This window comes from Bison bison, unplaced genomic scaffold, assembly GCF_000754665.1.
Source record: "Bison bison bison isolate TAMUID 2011002044 unplaced genomic scaffold, Bison_UMD1.0 scf7180017864221, whole genome shotgun sequence".
NCBI classification, from domain to species: Eukaryota; Metazoa; Chordata; class Mammalia; order Artiodactyla; family Bovidae; genus Bison; species Bison bison.
Genome location: NW_011494793.1, coordinates 1,037,422 through 1,060,575, shown reverse-complemented (window position 1 = coordinate 1,060,575; position 23,154 = coordinate 1,037,422). Strand labels below are relative to the sequence as shown.

Below are 23,154 nucleotides of genomic sequence, written 5' to 3'. Positions count from 1 at the left end.
ATCCATCCACCCATCCATCTTCTACGTACCCATCCATCTACCCATCCATTCACTCACCCATTCATCCATTTCTCTCCACTTTTTTTTGGCTGCAGCATTTGAAAGTAAGTTACAGATATCTTGATACTTCCCTCTTAAATTCTCCAGTCTTAAAAATAAAGACATTCTTCAACCTGATTTTCAGTCATTCTATCTAAGAAAGTTGTATTAATCATGTTATTTAATTCACCAGCAATCATCAGATTTTCAAAGGTGTCCTCAAGATATAGAGTGTCTATAGTGTGGATTCACACCCATGCTTGTCTGCATAGTCATGTGCACCCGTGTGTGAGTGTGCTTGTGTGTATTCACCTGTGTGTGTGTGTGTGTGCACGGATTTTATTCAGGATACATTTATATGTTGCATTTGCTCTTCTGTGTCTGTAATCACTCCTGAGCTGGGACCTTTTCATCACCGTGACTTTTGTGAAGAATCCAAGCCTGTGGTCTTGTAGATGATCCCACATTCTGAATGAGATTCAGGCTGAAGCACTGTTTTGGTAATGTTACTACGGACATGCTACTTTTATCACCTTCTGTCAGGAGGCGGAGTTTTGGGCAGCCCCACCCTTGCTGAAGCTGATCTTATCCTCGGTCCCAGTCTAGTTCCTACCAGCTCTTCTGCAGGCGAGGCTAATAAATAATCTGGGTGACACGGAGGCCCTGCCACAGTATTCTGACCCTCAGCAACCTTTCGCCCAATGCTTTTTTCATCTTTTTTTGGAGTGGGGTGTGTGTTATGGCATGCAGGATCTTAGTTCCCCTTCCAAGGATCAAATCCACGCCTCCTGCAGTGGAAGTGCACAGTCTTAACCATCGGACTGCCAAGGAAGTCCCGCCTTTAGCATCTCTGATGATTCCTGCTGTAATCAGTTATCACTTTGGGGCTTCATGATAAAGATTCTGATTTATGCATTTATTACGATTCTTGCATCCCTTTTGCACTTACCAGGTGGTGCTCCTCTGTGAAGAACTTTCTGCACCAGTCTTTTAGTTGTGTGATTGTTTTTAGAGTGCCTGTCATCTTATATACTTCTAAAAAAGTATCCACTTTGTTATAATCGGTTACCATCATACTTCCTTTTTTTTTCTTTTTAAATTTTGAAATAATTTTAGAGTTACAGAACAGTTGCCCATACAGTGCAGAGAGTCCCTCTATCTCCTCCCTCTAGCTTCCCTTACTGTTTTAAATTTTTTAGGTGTTGTTTGCTTTTTGTTTTTGTGAGAGTCATTTATATATTTTGGACACTCCATCCTCATCAGATATATGACACGAAAGCATTTTCTCCAATTCTGTTTGTTGTCTTTTCACTTTCCTGATAGTGTCCTTTGATGCAACAAAGATTTTAAACTTCTGGTGAAATCCAAGTTATTTGTTATTTTTCTTTTGGTGCTTTGCTTTTGGTGCCTGTCTCAAAGACATCATTACCAAAGCCAAGGTCGTGAGAGTTTACCCCTATGCTTTCTTCTAAGAGTTTTATAGTTTTAGCTCTTACATTTAAGTCTTTGAATCATTTGAGTTAATTTTTTTATATGGTGTGAGGGTAGGGTTCAACTTCATTCTTTTGCATTTGGAGATCTAGTTGTTCCAGAATCATCTGCGGAAAAGACTATTCTTTCCTCATCGAATGATCTTGGCACCCTTGTTGAGAATCAGTGTGCCATAGATGATTATTTCTGGACTCTCAGTTCTATCGTATTGATCTGTATGTCTGTCGTTTTGCCAGGACCACAGTGTCTTGAAGATGATTTTTTGAAATTGGCAAGTGCGAGTTTTACAGCTTTGTTCATTTTCTAAGATTGTTTTGGTTAATGCTGGATCGTTTGCGTTTCCATATGAATTTTAGAATCGGCCTTTGCATTTTGGCAAAAAAGGCCACTCACACTTCCTTCTAATGTCATCATCTCATGTACAAACCATGGTACAATAGTGAAAACTAAGAAATGAGCGCTGGAGATGACTGTTAACTAAACTCTGGACTTCATTTGATTTCCCTAGTTTTTCCAGGGATTCCTTTATTTTGGTCCAGGATCCCATGCGGGATCTTGCATTGTACTTCTCTCCTCCAGTCTGATGGTTTCTGTCTTCCCTTGTCTTTCATGACCCTGACCTTCTTGAAAGGTTCACTTTTCTTTCTGCTGTTCCAATTCCCCAAATTTGGCTGTGGGAGCACCTTTGGGCCAGCTCCTTAAACAAGTAAGTTCTTGTCTTCAGTGGGAGGTAGAATGACATTTATTAACCACTCACAGTGAACAGGTTCAGTGTTGAGAATAATATACTCATTATTACATTTATCATCTCATTGGATCCTCAGGACCTTCTCTCCAGGAGATTTAACCTTATGTTACAGATGGGGAAACTGAGGACCAGAGAGGTGAAATGACTTACTCAAGGACCCACAGCAAGAATGATACTCACCACTCACCACCCCTCCTCTGAGCATTCAGGGTGGCCCAGATGTTTGGGGAGAGTCATGAATTGTAAATCATAGAGCATAGGAGGGAACATCTGGGGCAAAGACCCAGAGGAAGACTTCTCATGCAACTTGTTGCCTCAGTGTGGGATATGGTCATACTCTAAGCCCTTGGGGAGGTCACAGGACCTGGGAGACTTTGGTTGTATCACAAAGAATGAGGGCAACTTGGAGGTTAAGCATGGGGCTCTGGCTTCTGCCCTTTGGGATTTGAGTCCTCTTCTTACAACTCACTAATGTTGAGAATGGACCAAGCCTCAGTTTCCCCACTCTGGAAACTTGGAGATTATGATAGAACCTGCTCATCAGTGTCTATCCAGTGAGAAGTTTCAGCCCCCTTCCAGCACTTGCACCTGTGAAGTTAGGGACTAGTCCCCAAGACCATCCCCCCCACCTGACACCAACTGCTGAATTTGAGGGTCCTCAAACCACCTCCAGTTTCTTTAGTCTTTAGAGGGATTCACAGCATCTCTGAAAGCTGTCATACTCACAGTTACAATTAGTACAGTGAATGATACAGATTGAAATCAGGCAAGGCAAGAGGATCATAAGGCAGGGGCCAGATGAGTTCTGAATGTAAACTTCCAGTTGTCCTCTCCCCACAGAGTCAAGGATAGTGTTACTTTGCCAGTAATGATGTGTGACTACATGTGTGGTGTACTGCCAACCAGGGATGCTCACCTGAGCCTCAGTGTCCAAGGTTTTTGTTGGGGGTCAGTCATATAGACATGGCTGACTACCTGCCTGGCTGGCCCCAGTCTTAATCCTTCTGTAAGTCAAAATTATATAGTGTGGCCCAAGGTCCCCACCATAAATTATATTGTTAGTATCTTGTGTGGTCCCAGACCCTAGATAAACAAAGACTCATCAGGCAGAACATTTCAAGGCCTTCGAGATCACTCCCAGGAGCAGTGGCCAAAGGCCAGACCTCTTTGGAAGCTAGGTTCAGTTACTTACTACACTGCACTTACTGAGAGCTTCCATGCCCTTATGACATTTCACCCACATCACAGCTCCGTTTTCAGAGCATCAGCTGGGGTCGCTATGATGATGTAGTCACAGCCAGGGACAGGTACTGAACCTTCTGCTCTGCGGCCAGTGCTCCTCCCCAGCTCTCCTGGCCTCCTTGTGGCCCCAGAGTGGCCTTCTTCCTGGGGTGAGCTGTGGCATTGGTGCTGTTCTGTGAGTGCCAGGCAGGGCTCCCCATGCTTGCGTGTCTCCCACAGGTTGGGGAGGATGCCTATTTCCCTGTGAAGTCCACGTGTCCCTGCAATTTCACCTTGTACTACGAGGTGGCTGCGAGGGGCAACATCGTGCTCTCAGGCCAGCAGCCTGCCCACGTCACCCAGCAGAGAAGCAAGCGGGCAGCCCTGGAGAAACCCATTCGCTTAATGCACCTTTCTGAGACAGGTGAGCTCATCCACAGGCTGGAGGTTCCTGTTCTTCCTTCTGAACCGTTGAGACTGGGATGGGCATCCCAGCAAGGCTTGGTAAGCAGAGTGCATCCCGGAGGGGAGCCTGCTTCAGGGTGAAGGGCACATATGCCAGGCAAGACTGGACTAGGACCAGGAAGGTGGGCAGTGACCAGCTGCTGGAGCCAGCTCCTCTTGAGGCTGCCGTAGCCTGGGCCCCTGAGCAGGTCTGCACTATGCCATGCTGCCTTCTGCCAACCCCCTTCTGCTTTTGCCCAGACTGATTCCCCATCAAGGAGTCCTTCTTCCTGCTTTCCTTGATGCCACATGCTCCCCACAAGACCCATTTTCTCCCCTGGGTCTTCCCATCCCTCTCTTCTTCACAGCCTCTCTGCCCAGAGCAGGATCCCCAAACTAAGGACCATGGACACTTGCAGCGTATTCGTTGTGATGGGGGCCGTGCTGTGCACGCTAGGGTGCTGAGCAACACCCCTGGTCTCCACCCGTTAGATACCAGTGGCAATCCACCTACACGCAGGATGACAACCTAAAATGTCTCCTGATATTGCCAGTGTTTCTGGGGGTGAAAGAGACTCCTGGGTAAGAATCACTGAGATAGATGATGATAGATTCATAGAACCATCAATAGATAAATTGATAGATAGATGATAGAGTCATGGATCGATGAAAAAGTGAAAGTAAAGCTGAAAGTTGCTCTGTCGTGTCCCTCTCTTTGTGACCCCATGGATGGATAAGTAGATAAATAGATTCATGTATAGAATCGTCAGTAGATAAATTGATAGATGGATGGACAGTCATGGATGGATGAACAGCTTCATGGATAGATAAATAGAAGCATCAATAGATAAATGGATAGATGGATGGATAGATAAAGTCACAGATGGGTGAGTAGATGGTTGGATGGATAGACAGATGATAGATAGGGAGACAGGTAGACAGTCTCTCTGATTCTAAGCCACTCTCTTACCCTCAGAACTACTGTGTTTGGGGCCAGGTTATTCTCTGTGGAGCTGTTCTGTGCATTTTAGGGTGTTGAATAGCATCCCTGGCTCCTACCCACTAGATGCCAGTAACACCCCTATGCTGTGACAACCAAAATTACCAAATGTCCTCTGGCAGTCAGCATTGCCCTGGTTGAGAACCACCGGCATGATCAGTGCATTTGACACTGTGCACCCACGTCATGCTGGGTTTATCATCCTTTCTGGGTGAAATAACAGGGAACGTGAGTATCCATGGAGTGCTTACCCTGGGCCTGGCCTGGGCTGACACCTCCTCATGCTACACCCCATGGTAACCCTCATGGTAAAGCTGGGCAACTGGGGCATCGCTGGTCCTACTGTGAGACGCTGCATTTTCATGTCTCTTCTCACTTATCTTAGAGCCTCCTCCAGCCCCAGCAGCAGAGGTCAGCGTGTGCATGACCTCTCTCCAGCTGGCTGTGACCCCCAGCATGGTCCCCCTTGGCCGCTTGCTAGTCTTCTACGTCAGAGAGAATGGAGAAGGGGTGGCTGACAGCCTCCAGTTTACTGTTGAGACCTTCTTTGAAAACCAGGTAGGGCACTGGGAACCAAACTGGGGGAGGGAGGGGAGGATAGGTAAGCGCCATCGGGGCTGGAGGCTCCAGGGTGTTGAGGCTGGGGTGGACTGTGGACAGTCACCAGTCAGACTCCAGGTGATGTGACACGCAGGACTTGTAAGGACTGTCCTACCTTTGGGAATAAAGGAAATCTAAGTTGCATCTTGACTGGGAGATCCTCCAGAAGTCACCCAGATGGGATTGCATTCATACACACAGGAAAAGTGGGCAGTCTTCTCTGTCCCTGCTGGGCTCCAGACCTCAGGGACACCACTTATGTCCCCCAAACCTGGTTCAGCCTCCTTTGCCCTCACCATGCACCCTTCAGAACTGGCTGCAACATGTCCTTTGCCGCCGCCTGTCTCCCCAGCCCTCCCCACTCCCATCTGCACAGAATGTACCAGTTGTACCAGCCTACTTCTTGTCACCCAACCCTCCGCCCTTGTCCTCACCTGGGTAGCAAAGCCAGGCTTCTGACTCTCCTTGGAGGGTGGAAAGGGTGGGTGGGTCTGGAGAGTTTGGCCAAGCTCCTGATTCTTCTGCTGTGTTTGGGTCCAGGTTTCACTGACATATTCAGCAAATGAGACCCAGCCCGGGGAAGTCGTCGACCTGCGGCTCAAGGCTGCAAGGGGCAGCTGTGTGTGTGTCGCTGCGGTTGACAAGAGCGTTTACCTGCTCAGGTCTGGGTTTCGCCTGACTCCCGCCCAGGTGAACTGGGGCCCTTGGACGCTGCACCTGCAGGCAGCTGCAGGAGGTCTCTTCCTTTTCATTAACTGAACACAATCGATATAAACCCAGCTTCTCTCTCTCCACTGGGTTCATTCTCAGCAAACCCCACCCCTGTTGTTGCTTGGGTATAGTTGAAAGATCTTGGAGTCAAATCCAATGTGACATTGTCCGGGTCCCACCTCTTCAGCCCCAGTTTGCCCATCTTTAAAATGGGTTAATTCCCCAACTCTTGTCTCCTCTAAGATTGGTTCCCAGTGATCCATGTGAGAGGAGATTGAGATGGGAGCGTGATAGACCCACTGGGGTTGAAAAGAAACCCTCATTTGAACAGTCACTGTTGCCCTTTGCCTGTAGGTTTTCCGGGAATTGGAAGATTATGATGTTTCTGATATCTTTGGGGTGTCCAGGGAGGATGGACCCTTCTGGTGGACTGGGCTCACGGCCCGACGACGCCGGCGCTCCTCTGTCTTCCTGTGGCCCTGGGGCGTCACCAAGGATTCCGGATTTGCCTTTGCTGTAAGGAGAGGTGGTCTTGAACCCCATCGTCCCCTTCTGAGCTCCTCTTCCTCTAAAACGAAGGGTCTCGGGGTGCAGGGTGGAAGTTTCCAAACTCTGAGTGCTGCAGAATCTTTTTGATTCTCCCCAGTGGAAGCTTGGATGCAGACCTTCCCAATTTGCAGAACAGATGAGAGCAGAATGAGTGTTCATTGATAACCTCAGCTTTGTTCTGGATCAAACTAGAACATCGTTCTGGAGCGATGACCTTGAAAGTGCTTTGGTGGAAGCAAAACCTTCACAAGGGCTTCCCAGGGGGCGCTAGTGGTAAAGAACCCGCCTGCCAATGCAGGACACATAGAGATGTGAGTGTGATCCCTGGATCGGGAAGATCTCCAGGAGGAAATGGCAACCAAGTCGTTTTCTTCCCTGGGAAATCCACGGACAGAGGAGCCCGGCAGGCTACAGTCCACAGGGTTGCAGAGTCGGACACGACAGAAGCAGCCTTAGCATGCGTGCACACCTTCACGATGTGTGTGGGTGCTGTGTTGTCAGTTGGCAGCCTTACCCTTGCTGACATTTATAGCTCTCATCCATCGCCTTCCGTCCTGGCTCCAGGGACCAGGGGGCTGCTGGGGGTGCAGTATCCCCAAGCGTCATTTCAGCCCACATGAGCGTTCTGGTGGTCTCCACTTGAATGCATGAGGGCACTTTTCATCCCCGTTTTTAAATCATTTAAAAGGCATCCTTGGGAATTCCATGGTGGTCCAGTGTTTAGGACTCCAGACTTTCACTGGCGAGGGCCCAGGTTTAATTCCTGGTTAGGGAACTAAGATCCCGCAAACTTCATGGCACAGCCAGAAAAGAAAAAAAAGACATCCTTTTCCTCCCATTTTTATTATGGAAATTTCTCAAAGATATAAAAAGTTGAATAAATTAGTAAACACCTGTAGATCCACCACCTTGGTGCCACAGTTAGCGTTTTGCTATATCAAATGCGTGCGTGCACATGTGCTCAGTCGCTGCAGTCCTGTGTGACTCTCTGCATCCCTAGACTGTAGGTCTACCAGGCTCCTCTGTCCATGGGATTCTCCAGGAAAGAATACTAGAGTGGGTTGCCATGCCTTCCTCCAGAGGATCTTCCCAACCCAGAGATCAAATGGCATCTCCTGCATTGCCGGTGGATTCTTTACTGCTGAGCTACCGGGAAGCCCATTAAATATATCCGTATATTACAACAGTAATAATTGAAACTCACAGTCATTGGCTCTGGGTCTGGATTAAGCACTGTACCAATTGATTTTTTTTTAATTGAGGTGAAATTCACATAGCAGACATTTAACCCATTTAAAAAAATTTATTCTTTATTTTTTGGCTGTACTGGGCATCACATGGGATCTTAGTTCCCTGACCAGAGTTTGAACCTTTGCCCCACTGCACTGGAAGCACAGAGTCTTAACCACTGGACTGCCAGGGAAGCCACAATTAACCCATTTTAAAGTGAAGAATCCCGCAGCATTTAGTACATTCACAGTGTTGTGCAAGCCAGCACCTCTATCTAGCTCCAGAACATTTTCATCACCCCAAAAGGAGATCCCGTCCCCATCAGCGGTCACACCCTATCCACCCTCCCCCAGCCCTTGGTAACCACTGATCTGCCCATGGTTTTAGACAGTTCATATAAACGGAATCCTAAGAGATGAGGATTTGATTTCCGTTTTGAGCCTAGCCCACAAGCATTCTGACCCCAACTCTGTTGTGCCCTGGATGGTCACTTGGTCTTGTCTCCCTCTTGGTCCGTGTCGCCAAGCCTAGAGAGAGGACTGACTTCCCCAGGGCTATGCAGCAGTGGTATTGGGCCAGTGGCTTCTGGAGCCACATATCCACTTCCCCACTGTGGGTCTGGGCGTTGTCTGTTGCCTAGGAAACAGGCCTGGTGGTGATGACGGACCTGGTGAGCCTAAACCACCGGCAGGATGGCGGCTTGTACACTGATGAGGCTGTCCCCGCCTTCCAGCCCCACACAGGGAGCCTGATGGCAGCCGTGTCCTCCAGACAGCCCCCCAGGTAATTGCCATTACCTTGAGCAGGGTTGTCTAAACTCACGTTGACATTTGAGGCTGGGTCATTTTCTGTGGTGGGGCCATCCTGTGTACCATAGAGTCCTGAGCAGCATCCTTGATCTCCAGCCACCAGATGCCAATAACACCCCCCTTCTTCTGGGTGTGACAACCCAAACTGTCTTCAGACATTGTCCAATGTCCCCAGGGGGCCAGAATCCCTACTGGCCCAGCAGGTGGGAGCACTAGGCACTTTGACTCTTCTCCCCCCAGTTCTCGCCCCCACGCACGTGCTTGAGGTTGGGGGTTTGGGGGTGAAGAGAGAAGGTGTCGTGGGGGAGTAGATCTGCCTGGGAACAGAAGAACTGGGGCAGGGTGGGTAGTGGAGTTTGATCCTCTCATTCCGAGACTGCTTAGAAAATTCTCTCTACTGCCCTTTCTCCCTCCCACCATTTCCTCCTTCCTTTACTTCCTCTCTCCTTCCCTTTCCCCTCTGACTCTATCTTTTGGAGTTAGACACCAAAGTAATTAATTTTAAGCCCTTTTTTATTTTAACTCAAGCATTTAAGCCTTTTGAAGGTTATGAATTTTCCTCCAGAGTGTTGCTTTGGCTGCATAAATTGTGCTAGGAAGTGTTTCCATGATTGCTGGGTTCCAAATAGGTTGTAACTTGTGGAACAGTTATCTATTTGAGCTGTGACTTGCCCAGATATGTTTTCAATTTTCAGGTAATTTTTTAAATGACTACCTTTATGTGTTTTATAAATGTGGGTCAGATGGGCCGTGTGGCCAGTGAGCACTGTCTGCATGATATCCCCTGTGGCCCGCAAACATGGTCTCTATGATATCCATTGCCTGGTTTTTATTTTAGAGACTGGCTATATGGTCAGCTTTTGTAAATGCTCACATCTACTTGAAAAGAATATCCAAGCCCCTGTCATTGGGTATAGGAGTCTCTATGTGTACTTTTGATGGTGGTACCCAAATCCTCTACATCCTCACTCATGTTTGTTTCCTTATCTGTTTGCTAACTTATCACTTACCGAGAGAAAAGAGTTCCCATCTCCCCCGGGATCTGTGGCTTTGTCCCTTGTCTCATGGAAAGTGTTGTTTCCTGGGAGGTGATGTTTCGTCTTCTCTCATGTCTCTCCCTTTGTGCCCCTCTTATGTTCCTCCATCACTCACTGTCTTCCTTCCCACCTTCTTTGTTCTCTCTGCCTCTCCCAGTAGCTCCTCAACTCCAGGTGGCAGCCAGCCAACTAGGGAAGGGAGAGGGTGTTCTGAAGACCTTGCCCCCTCTCTCTCCCTCTGGATGTAAGGGTGCATAAGCTGGGAAAGGGGAGGCAGGCCTTGGATGTACCCTCTCTTGCCAGCTTATTCAATGAGAGGCATAGAACCAAGTGGGCCAGGGATAGGGTCTGGTGGTCATCAGTGCCTCAGTAACTGGGTCTCTGGAGACCTTGAGGGTGGCACCCAGACTCCTCAGTCCTTGCTCTGAGCCACAAGTGACCCAGAGGATCTGTCTTGGGGACGGGGGTTGGCTATCCATGATAGTCTTCTTCTTTCAAACCCTTTCTGCCCCCATCCCAAATCCTTGGGAAGGATTGAGCCTTCCCAATCCCCTAGCCTCCTCTGCAGTGGTTCCTGGGTACCTGAACCCTCCAGCTTCTTCCTGCCTGAGTCACACATTTAGCAGGAGTGTGATAACCCCACGAGAGTCCTAGTTTTCAAACTCCACATCATGGCATGGACAGATCAGGTTCCCCCTGTGGTATGCTGGAGGCACACGAAGGCATTTCCAAGATGTGGTTGAATGAGGGAGGTGGAATATTGGCCCCTGGGCATCCCTCAGCCAGCCCTCTCTGGGAACCTGGAGCCTCCTGTGTGCATGCCTCCGGAGAACTTGGCCTGGAGTGGGTCTGTAAGCAGTCTCTAAACCCCAAACCACAAAGGCAATTGTAAATTCCAGTGCAGAAAGGCACAATAAAGGCCTTAAAAGCAAGTGTCTGTGCCTTTTTGTAATTGGATAATGCGTCCTTCCTGGAGAAGGGAATGGCAACCCACTCCAGTATTCCTGCCTGGAGAATCCCATGGACAGAGGAGCCTGGCCGGGTACAGTCCATGGGGTTGCAAAGAGTCAGACACGACTGTGTGACTAACACACACGATGCATCCTTATTCTGAAGACAAGGTATTTTTCTTAATCATATGCATGTGGTTAAACTTTTTTTCAAAGAGTATGAAAGGGTGTATCCTTTCATATATACAAAGGGTGTATTCCTTTTTCAAAGAGTATGAAAGGGTGTATCCTCCTTTCCCTTCTAAGAGGCAAAAACGGTTACTAATTCCTTAACTCTCCTTCTAGAAATTTTCTGTGTAAATTTGTTGTTCAGTCACTAAGTCGTGTCTGACTCTCTGCAACCCCACGGACTGCAGCACACCAGGCTGCCCTGTCCTCCACTGTCTCCTGGAGTTTGCTCGAGTTCATGTCCACTGAGTCAGTGATGCTGTCTAACCATCTTATCCTCTGCTGCCCTCTTCTCCTTTTGTCTTCAGTCTTTCCTAACATCAGGGTCTTTTCCAATGTGTATGCTGCTGCTACTGCTAAGTCGCTTCAGTCGTGTCCGACTCTGTGCGACGCCATAGACGGCAGCCCACCAGGCTCCCCCATCCCTGGGATTCTCCAGGCAAGAGTACTGGAGTGGGTTGCCATTTCCTTCTCCAATGTGTATACATAGGACTTAAAAATAAACACACACAATGGGAGAATAGTCCTGTTCTCTACCTTCTTTTTTAAGTCAACAATAAACCTTAGAGACCATTCCGTATCAGTACATGCGTGCTTACCTCACCGCTTTTCACTGACGTGTAACGTTCTCTTGTGTGAATGTACTACCGTTTGGTAAACCGAGTGCCCCGCTGGTGAAGGTTCTGGCTGTTAGTTAATTCCCACAGTGCTGCAGTTAACCACACTGTCTTTGCACATGTTTCTGTGGTTAATTTCAGTGTTCACCCCTCAGAGAGGCAACTGCAAGTTGAAAGGGATATGAGCATTTTTAATCTTGAGAAGATTTGCCAAATGTCAAGTAGGGCTTGGTAATATTATTTTTTTAAAGAATAGGACAGTCCCTGAGGACTGTGGGCTCTGAGGCTTCTGAGGATAAACCAAGAATGAAAGCGTGTGAAAAAGAATACATACACACGCACGCACACGCACACACACATATAATTGAATCACTTGGTGTACATCAGAATGTAAATGTACACAGCACTGTAAATCAATTATCCTGTAATAAAAAGAACTAAAACAAGGAAAGCACAGAGGAAGTGGGGGGAAGAGTTCCATGTAGTGATGCAGAAAAACATGGCAAACCCAGGGAGGGAAATTAACAAAGGAGAGGACTCGGGGTGGTCCCTGTGGCCCTTCTTACCTTCTGAGCTCAGGCTGTGAGGTACCACCCTCCTTTTAACAAGTCTCTGCCAAGCCTTCGATGCCTCACTTTTCTAGCTGTAATCAAGTAGAATGGTGATTAAAATTGTGCCAGGTGAAAGAATTAACACGTCAAGTCCTTGTAAAGTAGAATGCTAACCTTTCCAGGTAAGAGAATTAAATAAACCATGCAGCATATTAACATGTTGGGTAAGAGAATGAACATATTATAGCCGAATCAAGTAGAATGTTAACTTACCAAGTAACAGAATTAAAGTTATGGAACTTTAATCTTTTCTTTTAAAAAAAATTTTCGTAGAGCAGAGAAGAGGAAAAGGACCTTCTTCCCTGAAACATGGGTTTGGCACTGTCTCAACATCAGGTACAGTAAGATTTCTTTCCTTCGCTGCCTTTGTGGGCTGACTCAAAGGCACTCATGAAAGATTGTTCCCAGTGGGTTTGCCTGGAGATCGGACACCAACATCTGAGTAAGCCATTGGGCATCCTTTTCTAACACATAAAACGCAAAGCTATGAAGTCAGCCCCAAATCCCAGCGCAGCCTCGGACATCTGCCCGTGAAATATGAAATGCGAGGGCTTCATGCCTCTCACAACTCCCTCTTGGGGTAACTCTATCCACTGTGTTTATATAACGAGCTCATTAAAATGATTACAGTTCCCTGAAACACGAACTCAGTTCCACCCACCCACCCCCTCCTCACTCCTCAGGGGACTTGGGCTCCTGCCCGCCAAACAGGCTGCTTTTCTCAGCACATTTCCTTTCTACACTGTTTTCTCTTTTCGTTTGCCTTGAAGCAGCAGCGCTGTGCCAAATTCTTGCCAGTTGCAATTGGCTTTTTTCTTCCAGGGTTTAGTGTCAGAACACCAATGACACTAAGCATTTTCTTTGGATGCTTAGTGTCAGAAGGTAAGTGGTGACCCGCCAGGGAAACCAGTTAAGCATGAAAGTTCATCTCACCGAGGGCCAGTGGGTGGGCCAGTGGGTGGACCTACTGCTGAGCTGGGCTCCCCTTCTCAACATGCGATGCCATGGTCAGCACAGAACCAAGCACACACTCGGGGGTTTCTCAGGCTGCCCTCACCGCTTGTGTCCCCATTATGGGCAATCTTCCCTGCTGGTCAGAACAGATGCTGATTTTTTTTTTTAAGTTTTTATTATTATTATTTATTTTTGGCTGGGTCTTTGTTGCTGCGAGAGGGTTACTCTGTAGTTGCAGTGCAAGCTTCTCGTTGCAAACAGCTTCTCTTGTTGCACAATGCAGGGTCCAGGTGCTTGGGGTCTGTAGTTGTGGTACACGGGCTTAGTTGCCCCACGGTATGTGGGATCTTCCCAAACTAGGGATCTTCCCGAAGTCGGGCTCGAACCTATGTTCCCTGAAATTGGCAGGCAGATTCTTACCCATTGGACCACCAGGGAAGCCCAGGTTGCTGATTACTGCATTTTGTAATGGGAGTCCATATTTAAGATGTGCTGTCTGTCCATCATCAGAGATGTACAGAAAGTAGAAATGTATCTACTTTCTGTGTGCAGGGTGATGTTTTAGGCAGAGTAGTGTTTTGGTGCCAAGAATGGCACCTTGAACAAGGCAGATAGAGTCTCCTCACTCATAGAATTTATGTTTTATGCCCTTAAAGCCTTCATGCTTCAGTAGGGCCAGTGTTCTCATGGAGGGCTGGGGCCGGGGCTTGGGAGGAAGTGGAGGGACCCTTCAGGAAAGCTGGAGAGACTTCCAGGGCAGGTGGAGCCCAAGCTGAATCCCACAGGATAAACAAGAAAGGGGTAAAGGAGTCCAGGAGGTGGGACCCATGTGGGCAAGAGTTGGGGCGTCGGAGAGGCAGAAGGGGCTAAGAGGAGGAGGCAGGGAGTGAGAAGGCCAAGTGGGCTGTGATGGTACGTGTGGAGAGCCCCATCGCGTTGCTGGGAGGCATTTGGCATTGGGGGTGTTCTGTCTCCCTCTGTTGGCTTGAGCAAGGGTGAGTCGGAGAGTGTGGATCTGAGACTAAGGAGGAGGTTCTTGCTGGGCCCAGGCAAGGACTGGTTCTTTGTTTTTTTTTTTTCCTAATTTTTAAAATCTAAAATAACATTAACATAAAATGTACCATCTTAATTGTTTTTAGGCGTCCAGCTCAGTGGCATTTATATCACTGTGCTACCGTTAACCACCACCCATCCCCAAAACGCTTCTCATCTTGCAAAACTGAAACCATGTGCCCATTAAATACTACTTCCCATCCCTGCCTCCTTCCAGGCCCTGGCATCCACTCTTCTTTTTGTCTCTGTGAATCTTACTACTCTAGGGACCTCATATACGTGGAATCATACCTTTGTCCTTTTGCGTCTGGCTTGTTTCACTTAGCATGATGTTCTCAAAGTGCATCCGCATTGTGGCATGTATCAAAATGTCCTTTCCTCTTAAGGCTGAATAACATTCCACTGTGTGGATAGACCCCGTTAAAAATTTTTTTTATGGTTTCGCTGTGCACTTTGTGGGATCTTAGTTCCCCAACTGGGTATGGAACCTGCGCTCTCCACAATGGAAGCTCAGAATCCTGACCGCTGGACCAGCAAGGGAGTTGCTGGATGGACCACGTGTTGTGTATCCATTCAGCCTTTGGTTGACACTTCGGTTGCTTCCACCTTTTGGTTATTATGAATAATCCTTCTTTGAATATTGGTGTGCAAATATTTCTTCGAGACCCTGCTTTCGATTCTTTGGGGTATATACCCAGAAGTGGAGTTGCTGGATCTTATGGTAATTCTGTATTTAATATTTTGAGAAATCACCACATGGTTTTCCACAGTGGTTGCACCGTTTGACATTCCCACCAGCAGTGCACGAGAATTCTTTAAATGTTGAAGAGAATTTACCAGTGAAGCCATCACATCCGGTGCTTCCCTTTTGGGGGAGATTTTGATCACTGATTCGCTCTCCTTAGTCCCAGGTGAAGCTTTTGTAATGGCCTCGGCAGGCGTGGAAAATCACACAGACAGGGAGCAGGGCGCCACAGGAGCGTACGGGACAAGGAAGCCAGGCCAGGAAGGGTGGATGTTCCCCCGGGTGGGTGGCTGGCCAGCCGGCTGGCTGGCTGGCACTCGGTGTGCACAGAACAATTGGCTAAGACCATCCGGAGCTGATGAAAGTTCTTCCAAATGGAAGATGCTGAGCTTGAATTGTTGCCATGGTGACACCTGTGACCGTCACAGAGGCAAGGATAGATGCCCAGATGCTGCAGGGCAGTGTCCTGTCACCCAGTGAGGGCACCTGGGTCAAGCTTCTGGGAAGGGCATGGAGAGTGCAGGTAGAGGAGACAGGAAAAGCCAGGCGTCTCCCTGAAACCCAAGGCCATGTTGCTGGATTCCTCAGCTCCCACTGGGCTGATGCCGCACAGCCCTGGATAACAGCTCATGGTTGCCCTTCTTTCTGCAGTGATCCATCTGGCGAGGAGACACTCAGCGTGCAGGTCCCTGACTCCATCACCAGCTGGGTGGGCGAGGCGGTGGGTCTGTCCCCCGGGCGGGGCCTGGGCATTGCTGAGCCCACCCTGCTGAAGACCTTCAAGCCTTTCTTCATAGACTTCACGCTGCCCCCCTACGTGGTCCGTGGGGAACAGGCCAAGATCCCACTCAGCATCTACAACTACATGGACACCTGTGCTGAGGTACCAGAGCCGCCCTCCGTATATTGCCTTTCCCGTTACCAGCCGGCGGGGAGGCGGGAAGGGGGCGGCATCCTTAAGGTCAGGAGGCAGGGAGAGTTGTGGTCCTTTGGAGGGGGATGGGTTTGAGGGGCACAGTACCTGTGATGTTGGGTAGGCAGGGGGAGGTGGAGTCATCTAGGAGGGCTGTGAGGTTAGCATCTGTGATATTAGTGAAGCAGGGGCTGGATGGATCAGGTCCTGCTTCACCCGCCGTCTAAGCCTGGGCAGGTTGTGGGTGGGAGTGCATGGCGGGGTTGGAGGTTGACAGATGGGATGGAGCCACTGTCCTTGACTCCGGGCCCCTCAGGGCTTTGTGGGGATGAGTGTCATATGTAATGACATGGAGGCAGGGGTCAGTGAACCTTCTCTGTAAAGGGCTAGATAGTAAATATTTCAGTCTTTGCCAGCCAGAGGGTCCCTGTTGCAGTTACTCAACTTGGCCACTGTGCGGGAAGGCAGTCACAGATAACACGCCCATGAATGGGCCTGGCCGTGTTCCCATAAATCTTTATTTCTGGATACTTGAAATTTGAGTTTCATTTAACTTTCATGCATCACAGAATGTAATTCTTTTTCATTTATTTATTTGGCTGCGTTGGGTCTTAGTTGCCACACGCAGGGTCTTCACTGCATTATGTGGGATCTTTCATTGCAGCGGATGGACTCTATAGTTGTGGGCTTAGCTGCTCCTCAGCATGTGGGATCTTAGGTCCCTGACCAGGGATCGAACCCGCGTCCCCTGCATTGCAACACGCGCGTGTGTGTGTGTGTGTGCTCACTATGACTGACTCTGTGACCCCATGGACTGTAGCCCGCCAGGCTCCTCTGTCCATGGAATTTCCCAGGCAAGAATACTGGAGTGGGTTGCCATTTCCTCCTCCAGGGGATCTTCCCCACCCAGGGACTGGACAAATGTCTCTGGCATCTCCTGCATTGGCAGGAGGATTCTTTCCCACTAGTGCCACCTGGAAACTCAGGTGGATTATTAAACACTGGACCACCTTTTTTTTTTTTTTAATTTCCCTACTTCATCCCAATCATTAAAAAAAAAAAAAATAAAAGTAAAACCCGTTAGCTGCCCGGCTTTACAGAAACAGGTGATGGATTGGATTTAGGTCGGGGTGTGGGCTTCCCAGGTGGGGCCGGTGGTAACGAACCCATCTGCCAGTGCAGGATACATAACAGACATGGGTTCAACCCCTGGGTTGGGAAGATCCCTGGAGGAGGGCATGGCAACCTGCTCCAGTATTCTTGCCTGGAGAATCCCCGCGGACAGAGGAGCCTGTAGGCTGCAGTCCATGGGGTCGCAAAGAGTCGGACTTGATTGAAGCGACTTAGCATGCACACACGTGCTGACCCCAGCACAGAAGTGAGGAATCCTGGTGGCCCCCAGAGCAGGCACTCTGAATCTCAGTTTCTACTGAAAAAAACTGATTGACCTTGTCCACGTTATTCCAGCTGTTGGTGTGTCAGTTTCTACAAACGTCAAGCAGACAGGAGTCTTACAGGTGGTTCAAGGGGTACATGGGTCAGTCCAATAGCTGCTAAGAATGGTGACTGTGGGTGTCCCACGGACCTTGTTGGTGCTCTCCCAGCTCTTGGGGTCCCAGGGCCTGCAGGGTGTGTACGTGGTGGGGGGATGACTCCTTCTCAGAGGAGGTGGGAAGGCTACTGCATCAGGTTCTTGTGGCCGCTGTAACAAAGTAGCAGGAACTGGGCAGCTTAAAACAATGGAGATGTATTCTCTCAAAGTTCTGGAGGCTGGAGTCCAAGGTCAAAGTATGCACAGGCTGGCCTCCTCCAGAAGGAGGCTCTGAGGGATGGTCTGTCCCTGACCTCTCTCCTGGCTTCTGGGAGCTGCCCACAATCCTTGGCGTTCTCTTAGCTTGTGGTAGCCTTGTTCCAGTCTCTGCCTCCTTCTTCCCATGGCCGCCTTCTCGCTGTGTATCTTTACATCATCCTCATTCTCTGCACAGACTCTGTCCAAATTTCCTCTTAGAAGAGCCCCTGTCTTGTTGGATTAGAAAAAGTGAAAGTGTTAGTGGCCCAGTTGTATCCAACTCTCTTCAACCCCCTGGACTGTAGCCTGCCAGGCTCCTCTGTCCATGGAATTCCTCAGGCAACAATACTGGAGTGGGTTGCCATTCTCTTCTCCAGGGGATCTTCCCAATCCAGGGATCGAACCTCGGTCTCCTGCATTGCAGGCTTGATGCAATGACCTCCTTGGAACTTGATGACATCTGCTGAGACCGTAGTTCCTAATGAGGTCACATTTACAGGTACCAAGGTTAGTACCTCAACATACTTAAAAACATTTTTTTTAATTTATTTATTTGGCTGTGCCAGGTCTTAGTTGCAACATGAGGGGTCTTTCCGTTGTGGCAGGAGACATCAGAGACTCGGGTTCTATCCGTGGGTTGGGAAGATCCCCTGGAGGAGGAAATGTCAACCCACTCCAGAATTCTTGCCTAAAGAATCCCATGGACAAGGGAGCCTGGAGGGCTACAGTCCATGGGGTTGCAAAGAGTCAGACATGGCTGAGTGCACACACACATGTGGATTCTTCAGTTTTGGCATGCAGCATCTCTTAGTGCAGCGTGTGAGCTCTTAGTGCAGTGTGTGAGCTCTTAGTGGAAATCTAGTTCCCTGACCAGGGATCGAACCCAGGCCCCCTGCACTGGGAGCAGAGTCTTAGCCACTGGACCACCAGGGAAGTGCCAGGACTTCAACATATCTTACTGGAGGGACACAATTCAACCCATAACCACTACCCCAAGGAGGTGGGCTTGGTGATTTCAGACCCTGATGATGAGGAGGGACGGCAGACAACGTGGAGGGAGCCGTGAGGACCAGGATCAGGTGGGGGCGGGATGAGGAAGAAGCGTTTGGGGGCTGAGCCTCAGTGTGGCTGCAAGATGTCAGGGGCGCCCTCCCCCACCTCTGTAATCCTTTGTGTACCATCTCAGCCTGGACATCAGCTGGCTGGTGAGTGTGAGGAAGAGACGGGAGGTGGACTCCCAGGGTTAGGGGCAGCCCTCAGGGATTGGGGATTGGGAGCCGAGGCTACAGTTGGACGAGTGAGTTGGGGGCAGGGCCCGGGGTCCAGCTGGGAGCAAGCCTGCTCTCTGCAGGTCAGCATGGAGGTGAGACTGCAGGTCTCAGCCTCACCCTAGCCAGCCCAGGGAGGCAGCTGACCTCATCCTGGCCCTACCCATGTGAATGGGGCCTCCCAAGGCTGCTGGCACATTCCCACCAAGGGCAGAGATATGAGTTGCAGCCCCAGGCCAAGGTCACAAGAAACCACCAACCACTACCCACTTTTATTCAACCACTACCCACTTTTCTCGAAAAACAAGGCTTTTTGGAGTGATTGGAATTTGCCACCTGAAAGGTGTCGAGGCTGCTGGGGATGGAAGTCCTGAGTGGGAGGCTGGCAGAACTCCCATAGCTCAGCTACAGTTTCAGCATGTCCTTGCCTCACTGTCTCCAAAAGACCCTCTGACTTCAGCTTGGTGTTCCATTCACTAGGCCGCTTTGTCTCCATTTCCTTATCTGAGTGTGAGAGATCTACTTGCCCTCCCCTCACCCCCTCTGCCCGCACAGGTTGCTCTGGGGCAGGGGGTAGGGAGCAGGTTTCAGGCTCCTTTGTGAGTCTGATCTTAGATGCTGTGTCAGAGCCATTTCTGAGCCTGGTCCAGAGTGGGGACCGCATTGTTCCGAGTCTCTGAGTCTTGGCTCAAAGGGTGACCTTGAACTTACATGAAATCCTTTACTCCTTTTTTCCTGTGTAAATGCTATACCTCCACTGAATAGTTAAATCAACCCAAGAACATACTGCATGGAATGCCTATAACGGCCTCAAGGCCAGTTAAGGACCCCTCCCATGCCCTCTGCCTGGCACGGCCCAGTTTTGAGGCTGGTATTTGCATTTGGCTTTCTGATGCTTATTTGACTCTATGGAATAACCACACACCATGTACTGTCACATAGAAATTTCTCCTTTCTTGGGTCTTTAATGGAAAGAAAATCCCCAATAGGAAAAAAATGGTCAGCACAGGTCTAGAATAGAAATGGAACACCCAGAGGCTACCAGAAGGAATTCCCAGGTGTAAAATGTTAGTAATTCGAATTCGTTCACTCAAAAGCAGTCACCCAGGTCCCGGAGGTTTGCCAGGCTATGTGCAGGAATCTGAAGACCCAAATGCCCAGGACATGAGGTCTGCCTGAGCTCAACCTGGACTTCTGACACTGCTGATTCGGTTTTCTTGGGCACACATCTCTGTGTCTGGCGCTGGGTGGATGGTTTTACCCATATTATTATCCAGTGCACAAAGGGCTGGGAAAGGAGGAACTATGATGGAACTGAAATGGTTTGATGTCATTCTGGGGCCTCTGAGGAGCTCCAGTAGCATGGTCCTTTATGTCTCAGTGCAGAAAGAATTCAGTGAGAGGTGAAGTGGTAGATATGAAGTGACTTATTAGAGTAGGACGCTTGTGAGGCTTACAAGCAGGCAGAGAAGAGACTGCCATGCCCCAAGGACTTACTGGGCTACAGTTTTATTATCACAGGAAAAGTAGGGAGGGGGCGAAGAAGTCTTTGTCGTCCTTAAGTAAACGTTATGCTTCCACCATCAGCTCCCCCTTCAGGTTGGCCAGGGGAGTTTTTCCGTCCCTACATGGTCAAGCTGGGTCCACAAATTATTGTTTTTTTATGTGTGCAGAGAGCATGTCCTGACTTAGTGAGCTCGCAGGGCAGGATGTGGGTTTCACGCCACCACCGTTTTATTGCTGGGGGGCATGCCTTGTGGTTCTGTTGCCTGGTTTTGTTGCTAAACAAGTCTGCTTGGTTTTGTGGTTAAGCAACCCTACTTTCTTGAGTAATTGTTAACTTACAGGGTCTCCCGTATTTTTTCTGCTTACAGTCCCCTAGTGGGATTAACTATTTAATCACTTACTTTGTCCTTGCTGGTATCATTCCCATACGGGAAGCTCAGAGAAGCATTATGTTCAAGGTCCCCCAGGGACTGAGGGGCAGATCTGTGTTAGAATTAGGTGTCGGGAGTTCCCCAGTGGTCCAGTGGTTAGGACTGTATGCTTCCACTGAAGGGGGCACAGGTTTGATCCCTGGTCCAGGAACTAAGATCTCACAAGCCTATGCTGTGTGGGACAGCCAAAAAAAATTATATGCCTACAGGGAACCAAGAAAACCCTGAGAGAGGTTGGCTTCTCTGAATGCAGAGAAGTCTCTGGGCGATGTTTAAGCTGGGCACTGGGCCTGGAAGGGCATTCCTGGAAGACGGAACAGTATACACAAGCGACGGGCAGAGGCAGGTTGGCTTGTCCCAAGAGCTGCCTGTGACACAGCCAGGCTGGATTTTAGGCTCTGGTTGGGAAAGCGGGAAAGAAGGAGGAGGCTTGTGCGTTAGTCTGAGTGAGAACCGCTGCAGCAGCAACCACGGCAGTGGCCATGGGTGGCCCAGAGCGGGTTAAGGAAGACAGGTGAAGGGCTCAGGGCAATAAGCTGGGAGCAGGGCCCCAAGACCCAGACCTTTATCATGCATCTTTTTTTTTTTTTTTTGGCTGGGCGCATCTTCGTTGTTGTGTGCGGGCTTTCTCTCGTTATGGCCCGTGGGGGCTACTCTCTAACTGCAACGTGCAGGCTTCTCCCTGTGGCGGCCACTCCTGTTGCAAAGCACAGGCTCTAAGTGGGTGGGCTCAGTAGCTGTGGTACAGAGGCTAAATGCCCAGCAGCATGTGGGATCTTCCTGGATCAGGGATGGACCTGGTGCCCTTTGCATTGCAAGGCAGATTCTTAACCACTGGACACCAGGGAAGCCTTCCTTCATCCTTTTTATGTGGTTTATCACTGGGAGGGGGTTTCCCACTACTCAGTGGTAAAGAATCTTCCTGCTAATGCAGGAGATGAGATGCAGGAGATGCAGTTCAATCCCTGGGTTGGGAAGAAGGACATGGCACCCCACTCCAGTATTCTTGCCTGGAGAATCCCAGGACAGAGGAGCCTGGCGGGCTACAGTCCCTGGGGTCTCAGAGATAAAGAGTTGGACACAACTGAGTGACTGAGCACATATGGTTAGGAGGAATAGGATTCTAGTTTCAAAAAGCTGGGATAAGTGTAGGCTGGTTCCTAATCACAGGCTGGCCCCTAAAGGCCGCTCTCTCCTGGACTGCAGGCAGGCCCCCAGGTACCCATTTCAGCTCTGATCATGCCCTGGAGGCTGGCCTCTTGGCTGGAAGAAGGCATCCTTGCTGGGCAACAGGTCTGTCCACGTGTTCAATTTTAGGAACAGGAGAGCCTCATGGACAGAGGACCCTGGTGGGTTACAGTCCATGGGGTCACAAAGAGTCAGACACGCCTGAACAACAGGCTGATCCCACCCCTCAGCCTGGACAGTTGGTTCCTCCCAAGACCCAGAAAATGGATCACATCAATACTTGATGCTTGAATTTCTTCTTGCCTCCCTGGAAGAACTTTCTGGAAGACTGGTGTCTTGAGGGGGATGGGGGAGCCCCCGAATGGACCAACCATTCTCACTCAGGTCTGGCTGGACCTGCCCGTAGGCAGTATTCAAACCCCTGTCACACTTGCTGCTGTAAAGCTCTCTTGTACACGTTGGACTGTGTGTGTGACTTAGGTGCACTGAGGCTCAGGCATCGCTCGTATGTCTTGCTGAGATCTGGCTCTTGAATTCCTAGGAGGATGCCTGGACCCATTAGGCGCTGTGCATCTACTGGTTGGACAAGTAGATGCGGAGCAAAGAGCATGCTGTAGATCGAGGGGTGTACACACTTGTACACACAGCATGCACATAGATACGTGGTATGCACACACGCATGTGTATACTTACGCTTGCACACATATGCAGAGACGCTTGCCTTCACACAAGTGCACTCACACGTCTGGCAGTGCCATGCCTACTAAACATGTAGATGTGCACACAGAGGTGCGTGCATGCACGGCACACACACACACACACACGCACGTGTGTACACCAAGCTCTGTTAGGATGCAGTGGACCTCCACGGATGGAGGGTCAGAGGAAGTGCTTTGTGAGGCCTGCGTGGGGAGTGGCCTCTCTCATCCCTTGGCTGGGGAGGATTGGAGCTGGATGAGCAGCCCTTGAATCGACCTTGGTTTCCAAGGGGAGCTGGACCAGTGAGGGAGATCGGAAGAGCA

The 23,154-nt window shown here is 49.4% G+C and overlaps 1 protein-coding gene across 1 annotated transcript in view; it reads left to right on the top strand.

The window, feature by feature from the left end:
• CPAMD8 (C3 and PZP-like, alpha-2-macroglobulin domain containing 8) overlaps positions 1 to 23,154 on the top strand; it is a 94,933-nt gene that overhangs the window by 24,906 nt on the left and 46,873 nt on the right. The window contains exons 13-19 of the mRNA XM_010845674.1: positions 3,740 to 3,923; positions 5,329 to 5,501; positions 6,084 to 6,233; positions 6,609 to 6,770; positions 8,674 to 8,816; positions 12,559 to 12,621; positions 15,689 to 15,920. Of these exons, the coding sequence (XP_010843976.1) occupies positions 3,740 to 3,923; positions 5,329 to 5,501; positions 6,084 to 6,233; positions 6,609 to 6,770; positions 8,674 to 8,816; positions 12,559 to 12,621; positions 15,689 to 15,920 (1,107 nt within the window). The remainder of the gene's footprint in view (positions 1 to 3,739; positions 3,924 to 5,328; positions 5,502 to 6,083; positions 6,234 to 6,608; positions 6,771 to 8,673; positions 8,817 to 12,558; positions 12,622 to 15,688; positions 15,921 to 23,154) is intronic.